General features: G+C 34.3%; 1 protein-coding gene across 1 annotated transcript in view; it reads right to left on the minus strand.

The window, feature by feature from the left end:
• Nucleotides 1–7,215: 7,215 nt before the first annotated feature.
• The window catches only part of ADGRL3 (adhesion G protein-coupled receptor L3), an 820,407-nt gene continuing 809,794 nt past the window's right edge, over nucleotides 7,216–17,828 (minus strand). The window contains exon 26 of the mRNA XM_082727882.1: nucleotides 7,216–8,296. Coding sequence (XP_082584008.1) covers nucleotides 8,214–8,296 — 83 coding nt within the window. The 3' untranslated portion in view covers nucleotides 7,216–8,213. The remainder of the gene's footprint in view (nucleotides 8,297–17,828) is intronic.

A 17,828-nucleotide genomic window follows, 5' to 3' on the forward strand; every position in this document is an offset into this window, starting at 1 on the left:
GAATAAAACTAATTGAGGTTGGAACTCAAGGAATCAACATAAATTGAGTTGATCCAATGAGAAAGAAAAGTAAAAATAAATTCTAAATTTGATACTTGAGACTTTTATCAATGCAATTACATTGTACTTAATGGTTTGCCCTTAATACCCTACCCAATGAGCTTCCTCCTACCCTGAAAGTTGAAATACTGAAAGGAATTTAAGCAGAGAGAAATAGATGAAGTTAGAAGAGTTTTAGTAAAGAAAGTGCATCCTTTCATTGTAAACAGTAAGAGGAAATTAACAGCATTTTAATTACAGAGTCAAAGTTAAAATAAGTTTGAATTCATAATTCTAAAATTTGGGTTACACTTTACTTCCATGAGGATGTCATAAATCACTACTTAATCTTACATAAAATACATAATATGATAATTAAAATTTCAGGTGAACAATATATGCTTAGATTCTGAAAACTACCCAGTATATTAGAATGCCATTATTTACCAGTCCTTAATTGTCTTCAATTCCATAATAACATAAAATTTTGTGGCATCTCACTGCATTACCTTGAGGGAAGAAAAAAAAAAAATACAATGAAGCTCAAATTACCTTGATCTTAGAAGGAGAAATGACTTTCCTGATGGCGATTCTGGAAGAAAAAACTGAACATGTCTCTTGACAACTCTGTGCTTTTATTTTTGCTGTAGGAGGCACATATTCTGGTCTGTTTGCTGTCTTATTCATAAGGGCTGGGAGGAGGTCTACTTTGTCCACTCTGTGATAGTGCAATTATCCCAATAATGGGTGAGTTAGTCTAATATAGAGATTAAATATTGACAAGACAACTTATGCTTATATCTAAATTCACCTTCTCCAAATTAGTCATAAGAGAAATGAGGGTGACCTTTTGCCCCTTGTCTGACATCTATCCCACAGCTGGTTCCAAACTTGGGAACAGAATAAAACCTGAGAAAAGAATAAAGAAATCAATGTGTTTTATGCAAGCTACACTCTACCTCAATTTTTCCTCTTATGAAATATATTAGAAAAAAGAATCAAAATATTGAATCAGAATAATATTCCACCTAACCCCATGTCTTACAGAGATATTAAAGGATATTTGCAAAGTTCTTTAAAATCAATTTTTATGAGATCAAGAATTGTCTTTATGATTATAGGAAGGCATAAATTTACCACAAAACTTCTAACCTGGATGTTCTGAGGTCTAAAATGTTACATGAATTATCTGTGGCAAATCTAATATTGAACCAGGAAATCAGGAAGCTACAGTTCTATTTATGGAAGGAAGTGTTGCAAAAAATATATAAACATCATCAAACAATGTCTTCCATGTTTTTCTCTTTTCTCTGCTTACCTGTTTCTGACTAGTACATATACAATGGTATATGATTACATGAAGTCAAACTAAACAAAGAATCAAGTTAAAACTCCACGTGAAATTTATAATCAAATAGAAACAACATACACTATTCTGATGTTCCCATTCAAGAAAGAGACCTAATGGCAATAAATATCTAACATAAACCAGCCATACTTGGCTCAGTAAAAACAGACTTACCAAAGAAGAAAACTTATTTTTGTAAGATGATAGACACAGTAAAACTATTTCCAAAACTCACATGAGAAAACTTGCTGTCATGAACCAAATAAAATTAAGTAAGGGTGAGCATATGATAGGGGAAATAATTTTGATAATAATCCTTACTGATGTTAACCTCATGTCAGGATATGTACATTTTCTCTTTTAATCCCCAAAGCTCAATAAAGGTATTGTAATATTATGTCCCCTCTACAGACAGAGAGGTGTGGCTTAGGGAGTTGATGTAAGTAGTCCCAAACATACGCACCTAGTAAAACGTTGAATCCAAATTCAAATCCAAGGCAGTCTAACTCTATATCCCAACTCAAGTTAAAATGTATACCATGGTGATAAAAATAAAGAAGAAAGAAAAAGGGAAAGGAAAGAAGTAAGGCAGGCAAGCAAGCTTAACTAAAAACAATTATATTTACAAAAGCTCCATTATGGTAGGCCATAATTTTAGCATAGCCAAATACAAACCAGAAAATCTGTGTAAATTATTTAGAAAAGTTCCTGGCATGTAAAAAGCCTTAACAATGTTTGGCTACTAATGTTTTACTCTGTAAAATATGCTTACATAAAAATTGAGGTGTATTTTCCCTTAAAGCTGAGGATTTCCATTATCCTAGTTTCATCAGAATTACCTGCATTACTTATTTCCATTTGAGTTGTCCAATCAGCTATTATTTTTTGTTAGTTAATATAAATGTGTCATATTAATAAAATTTAGAAATATATTATCAATGAATATATTATGCTATCATTCATACATAAAATTGGAGATATTGACCCAAATTATTAAGATCTGAACCTTAAATTGTTTGATTTTTCCACTAGTAGGAATGAATTTGTAGTTATCTACAATTCTCAAGATTCCCTTTATATCATAATTAAATAATATATAAAAATTATATACAAAAACAGTTCATAGGGATTCTGCTTGGATATAAAGGGTTAACTCAAGAAACTAAAAGATTATTTCTGGTTAGGAGTAAAATGTAGCTTGAAATGATACCAATTTTCATGTACCTGGTCCTGACTTTTTAACAGACTAGAACCATGTTTTTAATTTTTAATGTTCAGACAAATCACCTGAGAATATATTAAATGCAAATCCTGATTCATAAGGGATAGGACAGGTGTGAGATCCTAATTTCTAACAATTTCCCTGGTAATACCAGGGTTGTTGGTCTATTGACCCCATTTTGAATGGCAAGGAATTAGAGAATGTAGCCATTGAACACATAAGAGAGACCCTTAATAAACTGTCTTCCAGTATGTCTTTTCTGGGAACATTTCCCTTCCTTTCCCTCAATAGGGGACACTGGCAGCCATCAAGATCATACTCCGATTGTCATTCACACCTGGGGGGTATGCCCTGAACTTGACCAGTCAGTTGCTTTCAAATGGTGAAAGCTGGCACCTGGAGAAAGTCAATTAATAATTCTCAATGACCTTGTGACTTGACATAAATTTCAGACCAAGCGCTTGTGGTCATTTTCTACCTAGGGGACAAGGAAAGAGAAAAACAGTTTTGTAATGAAGGAGAAAAATAAAACACAACATACAGAGAGAAAAAGACATGAGAGGCACCAAGAGAGTAATTTAATGGATTTTTTAGTGTGTTCACATTCAAATTCTATTCCCGAGGCCCAAGTATATTGCTGCCCTAATAAATTACCTTTTTGCTCAACCTGAGTGGGTTTCTATTTCATACAACCTAAGGAGTGCTAAATTTACACTCTGAAGTGTAATGTACTTTATCTTTCTACATCTAAAAGCACATGAGCTTGGGATCCATAATCACAGTCTCGTTGATGTGAAGTGCTGGCATCGGCACTAAGCAGGCACAAGTACGTATATAATAATATATATTATACACATGGACATTATTGCAATGAATTTTTGCATCAAATATTTTATTTCGCTGCATCTGTTACTTTAGAATTTGGTTCGAAATAAATAAATATAGCACTCATTAAACTTACAGATGTGCAATGATAGAAAAAATCTATTAAATGATATATATGAGTGAGTATTATATTCCATAAGCTAAACAAACTGCCTTTTAAAAATGTATGCAATTCTCCTTTCAAAAGCTCAGTAGTTAATTACAAGGATGAAAAATCGTACATTAAATACATATGTTGATTGCTAACAAAGGCACCAGAATGGTATTTTTCTTTAGATAAAGGTATTTTAAATTACTCTAGTGCTTACATATTATTCACAGTATCTATTCATATTTAACTGTTTAAAAGTTTAGCCTGATCAAGCAAAATGTTTACAAATAAACAATGCCATAAAAACATCTCCAGTTCGGGGCTTTGGCCAATCAACTTCCTGTAAGCTTTTAATGATGAATTCTGCTACTGAATAGCCAATAAACCCATCTAACCTTAGATCATACACTGAATCCACACATTTGTAGCAATCAGATCATTTCAGTAACACAGGTGTTATAAAGCTACCACAGAAACTAGGATCAAAAGGAAATATAAGACTTGCTTTTCCCCAAATATTTATATTCAATGCTACGTAAGTTTAAACTATGGTTGTTAATCCTAAGCATGACCAATTACATTGTTTGAATAAATCACCAACATTAAATTCCAGGAGCAAATCTATAGAATTGTCTTTGTGAAGCAGTAACTCAGACTGGTCCTCTGGTCAATTTACAGCCAAAATTCACACTGTACAGTTAACACATAAAAAGTTGTCATAAATTTACAGTAAAGTTTTTGGAGATTGCTAGGACTTCCAGGAATCTGGAAGAGGCAAAGAAAATCTTCTCTAGAAGAGCAAAGCTTTATCCTGGACTCAAATAACCCCCATGAATAAATTTCCTTCGACCTATGAGCAGCACTAATAAAAATAAATCAAAAAAGTACTCCAAAAATTATGTGTAAGAAAAATATACAAATATTTATACCTACATATATATGTATATAGTGCATATATATACATATATATGCATGTGCATCAGACAGTGGATTTCTATAATAGGTAGCAGAAATAGATCATTAATTCATCATATATTCACATTATTAGAATAACAAGTAATTATGCTGGCTATAATTAAGGAAACAAAACACTAGTTTGAATCCATCTTCAAGGAACTGGAAATAATAAATAAAAACCAAGCAGTAATGAAAGAAAACATATTTAAAAATTCATACTTTAATTTTCAAAAATATATGAAAATTGAAATTAAAAACTCAGTGAACAGTTATAACATCAGATTAGACACAACAAAGAGAGTTAGTAGAGTGAAAGATAGAAGAAGCTATACATAGTGCAGCAGAGAGAAGAAACATGTAGAGTCTATGAAGAAGTTGGAGATGAAATTAACTGAAAAAGTCTAATATAGTTCAATTTGGCCATCTAGCTAGACAGAAGGACATTAATTGGTAAAAATTCTCACACTAAAAATATTCTATAACTAGTGTACAATGTCAAACAAAAGATTCAAGAAATATTAGGTCACGTTTGTAGAACAAATTTTAAAAATCCATACACGGGAACAACTTAATGAAACCATGGAACATCAAATAAAAGATTATTGAAAGGAGATAGAGAAAAGGACAGGTTATTTTCTAAGGAATAAAAGATAGTTAACTTTTTTTTTAAAGATTTTAATTTATAAATTTGACAGAGAGAGACACAGCAAGAGAGGGAACACAAGCATGGGAAGTGGGAGAGAGAGAAGCAGGCTCCCAGTTGAGCAGGGAGCCCAAGGTGGGCCTTGATCCCGGGACTCTGGGATCATGACCTGAGCCAAAGGCAGATGTTTAACAACTGATCCAACCAGGGACCTGATAGTTAACTTTTTAACAATAAAAATTGAAACCAGAAGATAAGAGAATTCTCTCAAATTTTCAAAGAAAAAATCATGCCAAATATTACAGACAATTGAAAAGAGGAAATCCTCTAAACTCATCCTACTACTCCTGGCTATATCTGACATTATAATCAGAAAAAATTACTGTAAGAAAGTAAAATTACAGAAGCTCTTCACTCAACTTAGATGCAATATCCTAAACAAAATAGCACATTGAATCCAATGTATTTTTCAAAATAATGTATCTTGGTCAAAATGGTATCTGGGTTATAGGAGAATAGGTAAATATCTTTCAATTCATACATGTACTTTAACCCATTAACAGATTAAGAAGGGGGAAAAACTAATCATCTATGTAAGGTTAAAAAAAATGTTTAATATAATTTGATACCCATATTAGGAAATAGGAATAGAATAGAAAGTTTTTAATCTTATGAAGAGGTTAAACCTAAAGTAAGTATCATCCTGAAAGGAGAAACATAAGAATTCTCTTATAATCTAGAACTTTTATGCAACATTGTATTAGTAATCTTTGCAAGTATAAGACAAGACAAAATTGAATATAAAGATGCAAAGTAGAAATAATAACTATATAGAAAATCAAAAAATTGACATGTAAAATTAATATTTAATTAAATAGTAATATGAAATTTATATCAGTAGTATTTCTAATTACTAGTAAGAAACAACCTTAAAATGTAATTAAACAGTTTATCACAATTTACAATATTATCAAAGACTATCAAGAATCTTTAAAAATATTCAAGACTGCTTAGGGGAAATTTTTTAAGGTTTTATTAAAAGACATCTAAATATATGGAGTGGTGTGCCATGCTCCTGGCTGGAAAAACTGATATTTAGAAATAGTATATTTCCTGATCATGACCATGTCCATTGCAATTCCAATATGTAACAAGGTAAGACGACTCTAAAATTTTATATGGAAGAGTAAAGGGCCAATAGTAGCCAGAGAACAGGAAGAAATGAATCGCCTACCAGGTCACCAGTAATTATTACAGTGTAAACTGGCACAAGGAAAAAAAAAAAAATGACAACCGAAATAGAAAACTCAAAAACTTACTCACACGTGTTGCTATATGACAGAGGTGACATTTCAGATCGGTTGGGAAAGGAAGAATGTTTGGGGGAAAAAATGGCTATCCATATGGAAAAAAGATTAAATTGAAGCCACTTCACCCCATATAGAAAGTGCAAAGAAATAAAGATGTAAATGTCAGAAAAGCAATGTTTTAAATGTCTAGTAGAAAAACCTATCTGAAATGTTTTTTTTGATTTAGGGATATGGAAAAGTTTCTTAAAAGTACATTTAAAAAAAAAAAAACTTGACCATAAATAAGAAAATGCAAAATTTGACTAGATCACAATTGAGAACTGTTATTAAAGCAAAAGATGTATTAAAGTAAGTGAGAAATATAAGATGGAAAAATATCTACGACATACATAAACAACACAATATTGAGATGCCTAAAAAACCTTCCACAAATCAATATGGAAAACTTTTAAGTGATAAAAGAAATGACCAAAGGGGGATAAAGAGACTTTTCCAAGAAAAATTCATATGGCTAAATAAGAACATCAGTAGTGACCAGGGAAATGCAAAATAAGACCACGGTGAAATACCATTTTATACACACTTAATAACAAAGATTGAAATGAATGACTCTTTCAAGAGGCAGAGATAGAAACAAATCCAGGTTTGGTAAAAGGCCAGATGTTTATTTAATTTCTCTAAGAAAAAGTAATAAAGAATAATACCAAAATAGGTGCAAATTTTAATATTTATTTAGAATGAGAAAAGAAATCACAATAAATTACAAGTTTTAAAAAGCTGATGAATAATACCATAATCACCAGAAACCAAAACAAATCTTTTAAAAAATTTCCTTTTGGACACACCTACATAATAGTATTTCCCTACATCTTGAGGCTGCATACTTTTTTAGGGCTCTCCATAATAATAATTTTGGAAACTTTTCAGTAAAGAGAAAAGAAAGATATTTCCAATATTTAAATGTGATTGAAGTTTGTTTTTAATATCTCGAGTGTAGGAAATGTTTTAGCTTTATGAGTTATTGTTAGTAATATGTCAATTTATTGAGGATTTCTATCAAAATTAGGAAAACTTCTAAGTTTGGTTCATATGTGAGCTATAAAATTTCAGGGCATTTTAAATTTTCTTGTGCAGAGAAATATATTAAAGCCTTATGTATTCATTAGCCAAATTATTATTGGTAGACTCACTGTATGGTATATTTATCAATGTTAGTATTGTGGGTGAAATTAGCAGAGAAATCTTTTTTTTTTTTTTTTTTTTTAATAAACCATGCCATTTGGAACTTACAGGACAAGATAGATCAGATATTCTAAGCTGTGCTCTGTTATGTTGAGAACATAGGGCAGGAGACTGAACACAATGATGGGCTTCTTTGTAGCATGCCTGCAGGTTTGTGCCCTACAAAACTCGGGAGGTCTAATCAATTCCACTGTGTAAGACAATATTTTTTAAAGTGCATATTTATAACTGTACATGTGCGTTACAGAGTCTACACCAGACAAGAGAGAGCTTCTACTCCGACTGAGCATCAAGAAGAACAACAACAAAGACAAAAAAGTGGAAGAATCAAATCCTCGGCCGAAAATTTCAAACCCCTTTGATTAGAAGAATTTTCCACTGACAAGTTCCTCCATTCATACTTTCAAAATTTCTTTCTCGTCCTCATCACACACGTCTGCGGTGCCAGGTACCGTAGGAAAAGTTCATATGACAGCTTAGGTTCGGGGGCTGAAGGTGTGTCCCCTGATGCCAGGCGAATCAACGTTCCTCATGCTCGGAGGGCTTCTGGGAGGCATCCCTACACCGATATGGCAAACAAGAATTAAATATTGAGGAAAGTGACTCCATAAATCCTGTAAACATCTCTCTCTACACCTGAAGTATTTATCTTTTCCTCCAAACCCCCAGTGTTCCATGGTCATTCTATTGCCATCCATCAGGGGAGCAAATGCAATCCGTAGTCGAAAGAAGGAACACAGCGATACTTAACTTCCTTTCAATAGGTGTTCACTTAATCAGGTAACTTGAATGACTAATTGAAGAGTCACAGTCATGGTACGGAAAACAGACTGGCTTGGTGATCAGGAAGTTCCCTTGGACAGGCAAAGAAGCCCAAGTATTGTGTTAAACTGTTTAGGTCATTTATTTTTTTAAGATTTTAATTTTTTGATACCTTTATTTGAGAGAGAGAGAACATGAGAGCAGGGTGAGGGGCAGAAGGAGAAGCAGACTTCTCCACGGAGCAGGGACTCTGATATGGGGCTTGGTTCTGGAACTCGGAATCAGGAGCTGAGCCAAAGGCAGATGCTTTACCAACCGAGCAACCCAGGCACCCTGAACTCTTTAGTTTTATTAGGCAAATTTGTTTCCAATAAAACAGTTTAAAGTTTTTTTTTTGTTTTGTTTTGTTTTTTCATCTCATTACACAATGAATGCAAAAGTAACCTCTCACAACAGATCTGTTTGTGGCAGGTTTTTTTCCTCCTCGGAGTTAAAAGACTGGGTTATCTAGGAGATGCCTGACCGAAATGGGAATTAGTACCAAAGTTGCACAGAGAGCTTCATTATGGAACTACTTTCCACCATCTAATCTCTTTTACCTGTCACTAGGCTGCGTGCACGAGATCATCTGAAACCATTTTAAAATTATTTTTTTAATTAAGGCTGGTCCCTTAGCGAAGTATGTCCTTCATGCTGCAAAGTGACCTCCTGCCAAAAGCACTTCATTCCACTGAGAATAAGGACATCTGACAAGTCTTCCTCCTGAAGGCAGAGCTTGTGTAGCCTAGCATGAGTACCACAAATTCAGTTCTATTAAAAGTGATGAAGTAGGAACATCGGTACAATTATTTGCAAATGGCTTGTGTCTGTTCAGGTTTTTTTCACAGTTCAGGGTAATAGCTGCTGCAGGCTTATAAAATTCCTGTGCAGCAAAGCCTCACTGCATGATGCTTTGGCTTTTTTTCTTTTCTTTTCTTTCTTCCTTTCTTTTTTTTTTTTTTTTTTTAGACACTGAAAAGTCTTACCTGGAAGATAATTTTGATCTCAAATTAGTCATTAGTAATGAAATAGAGAACATCCTGTTCACAAGATTGGAAAAAAAACTTTAAAAAAAAATCAGAATGTTTTGTTTACAAGGTAGTGGTGACAGTCATGGCGTTGGAGATAGGCCAGCTGGTTTTTAGTACTTGTATGACTTGGGGCAAGTTACTTAGATTCTCAAATACACCACAAGGGAAAAAGAATCACGTAACTCTTAAGATTCTGCTAGTACCCTTATGTGAATACTGAGCTAAAACATGGACAGCATTTAGTCTGGCATCAGCGGTATTGGTGTTTAGTAAATGTTAGCTATTATCAGTAATAATAACAGTATTACTAAAAATAGTAAAAAGAAAATGTTGGCAGAATTGTATTCCACGCATATCTAGATTTAATTTTATCGATAATGATTTACAAATGTTTCTTTTCATCTATGACTCTGTGTTATCTAGATGAGCCAAGGTTGCAGAAATCAGTACAGAGAGCTGTGGGCAGACTTCTCAGATGATCTATAATGATTCCTCCCTCCTGTTATTCATGTCCTTTTATGATCCTCTCTACCTGTGTGTGGGATGAACCTAGTGATCTGTTTCTAATTGAGTCTAGCAAAGGGGACGGTACTACCATGACTAAATTAAAATCTGACCGCCACTGCTAGCACATCTTCTACTTGTCTTCTTCCTTGTTTGCTCTCATGAAGCAAGCCTTCGTGTTGTGAATTGTACTAGAGAGAGGTCCAAGTGGCAAGGAATTGAGGACAGCATCTGATCAACAGCCAGTGAAAAACTGAGCAACAACTTGGTGAGCAAACTTGGAAGTGAAACCTTGACTCAATTGAACTTTATGATGACTATGGTCTTGGCTGACATCTTGATTGATTGCAACTTGAAATGGAACACCTAGCCTAGCCTCACTTGCATAGCTGACCGACTGAAACAGCAAGAAAATAAATATTGTTGTTTTAAGCCACTGAATTTCAGAGTAGTATTTTATGTAGCTATAAATAACATAAGGAGGAAGGACTTAAAAACTGAGCCATGTTTTCCAATAATTCAAATAATCCTTAAAAGAGAATTGGGGAACATGAGTTAAGAGTTTTAACATATAAACTCCAAAAACAACTGTTTTGTAAAAGAGATTACACCTACACTGTTTTTTTTTAATATATAAAACTTGTTTCTATTCCTTGTTAAGTATTTTTCTTCCATAAAAATGAATCCAAACAAAAATTATTTCTGAAACTGTCTCTGTGCTCAACTGATATATTTATGATATTAAAAATGACTACTTCTATGGGTTTAAAAGGCTTTATAAAGATTTATATATGATATTCTGGAGGAAAATTGGCAATAAAAACGGATAACCATAGGATATTAGGCAATAAGCTCTCAAGTCCAGAAACAAAGTAATTTATCCTTGTAGTCATAGCAGTTAGCACAGAATCTGGCACACAGAACATAGCGCACATTTGTTTTTCTTGCTGAATGAAAACAACTGGATTTTTTTTAAAGAACTATGTAAATAGAACATAAATTTTGGAGCCAGCAGATTTTATTCAAATGCTGCCTCTGTTCACCCTATTATTTGACCTCAGGCAAGTCAGTTTTTTCCTTAGAAAGTGGTAATTACACCAAAATTTCATCTGAGAGAAGGAAAAAATTAAGAAAATGTGTCAAGAGAGACACAGTTCTTATAGATATTAAAATATATTGTAAAGATAATCATTATAAATGAATGTTAACAGAAAAAAAGTAATCTCATTTCTTAACAGGTTAAAATAATAAACGAATACAAACAGTCTGTTATAAAGATGTTCAAAGGATAGAAAACATTATTTCATAGGAAAACATACATGGTTTGCCTAATACAACCATGAAAAGAGTTTAAATTACCTCTTCCTTCTCAAATTCATTCGTGAAAAGCAACATAAAACAGTGTTGTACAGCTGTTCATTCTTGGACTGCCAAAGATCAAAACTAATGATGATATCTAATGTTAGCCATGTTGTCAGAAAGTGAACTCTCATAAACTGTATGTAAGAAAACAATGAAGTAGACTTTATTAAGGGAAATTTGCCATTGTCTTTTGAAATTAAAAATCTACACACCCACTATTCTAGAAAATTCTGAAAAAATGGCTGTGGTGCCATAATGTTGGATCTTAAAAAGTAAGATGGCAAAACCAAGACCTCACAAGATCTTTTACTATAGGCAACTATAGTAAAAATAATGACAAAGTATCTCCATGGGCTCCAAAATACAAGAAGATGGAGATAAACCACCAACAACCATAAAATGACATTGTATAGCATTTATAGGAGAAATGGGAATGAAGGAAATGGGCATCTGAATGACCTAAAAGAAAAACCCCAAAATTCCAACATAGTCTCATCAGAAGGCACAGCAGTAGAATGTAGAAAAGCTTTTTGTACAACCTAATTCCTGGTACGTGAGTTTCATGGCAAGGTCTCATAGGATGAACAGTCTGGTTCTGTGAACACTCAAAACTAATCAGTAAAAACTTCCATTTTGGACAAAGTTCCACAAGAGAAAGTTATTGGGAATAGGATTCAAGGTGAGCAAGACAGAGATAATTTAGGCAGAAAAAGAAGGTCCAGATAAGGATGTGACCAGTAGAATTAAGAAAGTATAAAATCATATATTTTAGCACTTCAGTAAAACAAGAAGGAGCCCCAGAACTATGAAGCTAGAAAGGATGTGCAGGTGCCTGGGTGACTCAATTGGTTAAATGTCAACTCTTGATTTCAGCTCAGGTTGTGATCTCAGGGTTCTAAGATCAAGACCCACCTGTGACTCTGCCCTCAGCAGGGAGTCTGCTTGAAGATTCTCTCTCTCCCTTTCCCTCTGCCCCTCCTCCCTGCCTTCTCTGTCTTTAAGATAAATAAATAAATCTTTTTTTTTTTTAATGCTAGGAAAAGAGAAAAGAAAAGATGTTCTGACCTACCTCTCCTTTCTAACAATACAGGAAAACTAAAATTTCACGTAGGAAACAGATGACAGAAGGTCACTGGTTTGAAACCCATGCAAAGTTTTTGGAAGTAACAAAAGAATGTGGAGCAGAAACTCTCCTACAGATAGGAAACCAGGCCAGAAATTGTCAAAAGAGATGAGAATTATTAACTAAAAGTTTCAAATGAATTAAGGAAATAATAAATAAAAGAAGTTACAAAATAACAATATAGATGAGAATTTTAAAAATTCAAACAAGATGAGTGAATTCAGAAAAAATCACAAATAAAAGAAAAAAAATAAATTCCATAATAAAAAATAACTATAAAAAAAAAGGTAAGTTAATAAACTCGGACAATCTTAAAAGAAATACAAAGAAAAGGACAATTGTAAAAACAGAAAAAGTAAGGAAAGCAATAAGAAATTTTGAGGGGAAGATAGATTTTAAAAATGCAAAAATAAGCTCCAGTATAATATATCCTTAACAGTAATCTCTGAAGACAAAAACCACTAAAATGAAATAGAGGGAAAATTAACTCCAATATATGTATAATAGACGTCCCCAAACAAGAATACCAAGGCCAAGAAACAGGAAAAACATTAAAAATTATAGTTCAGGAAAACCATCATTAAATGCAAACAATAGCAAGAAGGTATGGATACTGGAAAACATGACATAGAATTGCCAACATTGAGGGCATATTTTAATAATTCTATAGATATTTGAGGAAAAGGAGGGAAAAAATTAAGTCAAAAAATACAAAGTTATTTATGAGGAAAAGAAAATCAGAATGTCATCAGATTTTCAATAACTGTATTTTATACCGAAATACACAGGGATAGCGTATTTATCATATTTTACACATTCAAAAAGCATATGTGAGTCAATGATTTCTTTTAGCCAAAGTCTTTCAAGAATTTCTGACTTTGGTCATAAACTTTTTTTTTCAGTATTCCAAAATTCATTGTTTATGCACCACACCGAGTGCTCCATGCAATACATGCCCTCCTTAATACTCACCACCAGGCTCACCCAACCCCCACCACTCTTCTAAAACCCTCAATTTGTTTCTCAGAGTCCACAGTCTCTCATGGTTCATCTTCCCCTCCATTTTTGCCCAATTCACTTTTCCTTTCCTTTTCCTAATGTCCTCCATGTTATTCCCTATACTCCATAAGTATTTTAATTCTAAGGAGTGCAAATGGTATCCCAGTTATGTTTAAGTTAAAACAGTCATGATCTCCTAGAAATACATATTGAAATTTGTATGGACAAAATGACATAATTTGTTTCATAAAAAGGAATGTAAATCATAAAGATGATTTCTTCCAAAATGAAATTGGAAGGGAGGAGATGGATAATTATATAAATGAAACAACACCAACAATTTTCCATAATGTTTGCTTCAAGCATTATGTGGATGGTAAGTATCTGGCGGGGTTATGTTTATCTACCTCAGTATATGTTAAAAATGTTCCATAGTAACTTAAAAATGCATGTAATTCTAACTTGGTAATTATACTTCTAGAAGTTTATCTACAGATATGCTAACATAAGTGTAAAGAACATATGTAGCAAGGACATCAAAAAGCTAGAATTAACTTAAATTGGAGGTTGAACCTGGTATTAAAAATATATATATATGTATATATATATACACACACACACATAAGTATATGTGTGTATATATATAAATATATATAGTATAGGAAGCTGTCTATGGACTACTTATATTAAAAAAGTTATTTGCACAAAACTATTCCTCATAAATAACATATTAAATCTGTATATATAAATGTGAGTCAGTGAAAATATATAATTATATAAAATGTGTATATATGTGTTTACATATATATTTACATATATATATATATATATGCATGGAAATATATGCATACATGTCTGTGAATATACACAGGTTGGCATATCCCCAGAAAGTTCTAGAATAGTATGTATTGAATTGACACCAGTGGCAAATTTTATAAAATGCTAGGTTTTTGGTTTTTTTTTAAGATTTTATTTATTTATTTGACAGAGATCACAAGTAGGCAGAGAGGCAGGCAGAAAGGCAGAGAGAAAGGGGTAAGCAGGCACCCTGCAGAGCAGAGAACCGAACGTTGGGCTCCATCCCAGGACGCTGGGATTATGACCTGAGCGGAAGGCAGAGGCTTAACCCACTGAGCCACCCAGGCACCCCTAAAATGCTAGTTTTAAAATTTTTTTTAAAGATTCTATTTGTTTATTTGACAGACAGAGATCACAAGTAGGCAGAGAGGCAGGCAGAGAGAAAGAGAAGAGAACACAGACATCAAGCACTATCCTCAAGAAAACAGAACCCAGAGAGACAGAGAAGATGCCAGATAAATAAGAGAAAATATTATGTGATAAGAAACATTAAACAAAGAGAGTGTGGGGGGCGTGGATTGCTGGATTTGTGGACTGGCTAGCACCAAGCCTCACTGAGGGAGAGTGTGAAGAGCCTCCAGGGCTTTGCAGGGAAGGAGCATTGCAACAGAGGCAGCAGCGGTTGCAAGGTCCATTGGGCGGAGCACAGAGAAGTGGGGCTGAAAAGACAGGGTGAGGGGAAAGTAGTAGTAGCTGAACACAGAGGGAACTGCATGGAGTTCAGTATGTGCGGCCTTGTGGGTCTTCGCAGAGACTTACTTTTGGATGCTGAGTGAGAGGGAAGAGGCCGTCAGATGTCTTTCATGTTTTTGCAACACTAGCTTTGGGGATTTTTCTTATGTAGCTATGTGGTGGTGATTTAAGCTTGCATTGTTTCCACATGAAAATATTTATAACAAAGACATCTGCAGTTGTCTTTATATAATTTGGAAGTCTAACCATTTTCTAGAAAAGAAAAGCATTAGCCTGCCCACCAATTGGCAGTCATCTCTTTAAGAACCGATCAAACCAAACCTTAAGTCATTTTTAAAATTATGTGTTTACCTTTAACAATTGTCACTATCTTTTCCTTGGAACCACTTGCTAAAACAAGTTTCACCTGCCACAACACCTCATTATACTCTCCCTCTTTGCTCCTCTAAATTCTAAGTAACAGAGGTGTGTGCATGTGGACAAAAAAATGGAGAATGTGGAGACATCAAAAATGTCTCTCGGGGCGCCTGGGTGGCTCAGTGGATTAGGCCGCTGCCTTCGGCTCAGGTCATGATCTCAGGGTCCTGGGATCGAGTCCCGCATCGGGCTCTCTGCTCAGCGGGGGGCCTGCTTCCCTCTCTCTCTGGCTGCCTCTCTGTCTACTTGTGATTTCTCTCTGTCAAATAAATAAATCTTTAAAAAAAAAAAAAAAACTCTTAAAAAAAAAAAAATGTCTCTCTAAGCGGGGCACCTGGGTGGCTCAGTGGGTTGGGCCTCTGCCTTCGGCTCAGGTCATGATCTCAGTGTTCTGGGATCGAGCCCCACATCGGACTCTCTGCTCGGTGGGGAGCCTGCTTCCCCCCTTCTCTCTGTCTGCCTCTCTGCCTACTTGTGATCTCTCTCTCTGTCAAATAAATAAAAAATTTTAATTAAAAAAAATGTCTCTCTAAGCAGTGTGATTTTACCAATTTTACCACGTGATTTTACCAATAAATATTTATCACCTATTAGTGATATGTTGTGTGTCCTGTGTTACTTGAAGAGAGTGCTACGCCTTACTAAAATCTTACAGCAAATGACATGGCCTTATCAAGAGAGAAGTTAAATAACAGATGTGGCCATCCACCCCCTCATAGGATACCACAGCATTTTTAAATGCCTCCTCATGGTGTGTCACCATTATGGCCTTTGCTAAGCCTTGTCTAGAGCTGGTTTCTAGCTGAGTTTGATTAAGTGTGTGGTATAGACAGATTTTCTCTGCGAATCAAGAAAGAAAAGAAAGATTTGTGTTGCTATCAGGTTTTTTTTTAATTTTTAATTTTTTTAATTTTTTATAAACTATAATATATTTTTATCCCCAGGGGTACAGGTCTGTGAATCGCCAGGTTTACACACTTCACAGCACTCACCAGCTATCAGGTTTTAATTGAAGCACACTTTAGTATCTTTTGACTGACTACTTCATTGCCATTTTCCTAATGATTACAACCTTGAGAGGAAACTCTTCTGATAACTGTGGGCTAGTAATGAAAAATCATGCTGTGCTCTTAAAATGATAGCTGAGACTTCCCCACAATAATACATAATCCATGAGGGGTTTAAAATTAAATGAAATTGTCCTATCTATGGTAGTCTACGATGAGACCTTGATGCAAAGCTGCAGTTTAATGTTGAAATGTAAAGCCCTGTCGCTTTGATGTTTAAAAAATATATAGAGATGACTGACTTGGACCTGGGGTGTCTGCTACCCTCTCTATCATCATCTTCAGAAGTACCCCATATTATTTTCAAATATTTCTTGAATGGACAAGCACCAAAATGCCAAAACAAAAGCCAAAAACCAAAAAATCAAAAACAAAACAACAACCACAATCAACCTCAGCTAATTTTATTAATCTGCCGCTTTTGCCTTTTAAAAAATGGCATCATTATTACCTCTTCCCATTTGGGTCAAAATTTCAATGGACTTCCTGCCCTATCAGTTAGGAATTATGGCTAGCATATGTGATTTTACCAATTTTACCAAGTGATTTTACCAACAAATATTGGAAAGTACAGAGGAGTTTAGATAAGAATGACTAAAACAAGATTGCGATTTATTTTTGCTCAGGTTAAAAACATGGGTCTGAAGATAGGCAATTCATGGTTGTACAGAAGCCCATCGAAGCAGGGGACTTATCCTCTGGCAGCCTCTCTACTTTGCCATTTGTAGCATGTTGCTTTCTTTTTCAAGGTGACCCAATGGTCCAAGGTGCCTGCTAGAGGTCTAACCATTATAGTTAAATTCCAACAAGAATGAAGAGGTAAGATAAGAAGGGTAAAATACACACTGAGCAGGTAAGGCAACCCCTTTAAAGAAACTTCCTAGAAGCAGTATCACTGATTTCTGCCTGTCTCTCACTGATGATGTCTAGTTATTAGACTGGGTGGGTCATAGAGACTTTTAGGTGGGCACATTGCAACTTTACTAGACTAGGTTTTATGAGTAATAGTTATACTACTTTAATTTAAACATTGCATGCATATCAGGCAGAAACTTGTATCATGAGTCCTAAGTGCTTTTCATAGATTAACTTGTTTCGTTTTCACGACAACCCCACGAAGTAGATAAAGTTATTACTCAATGTTGCAGATGTGGAAACTGAGGCACTGAGGGATTAAGTAACTTGCTTACAGTCAGATGTGAGCTAAGATTTGAAGCTTGGCTTTCTGGTTCTGAA

This window comes from Mustela nivalis (assembly GCF_964662115.1).
Source record: "Mustela nivalis genome assembly, chromosome: 4".
In the NCBI taxonomy this organism is placed as follows: Eukaryota; Metazoa; Chordata; class Mammalia; order Carnivora; family Mustelidae; genus Mustela; species Mustela nivalis.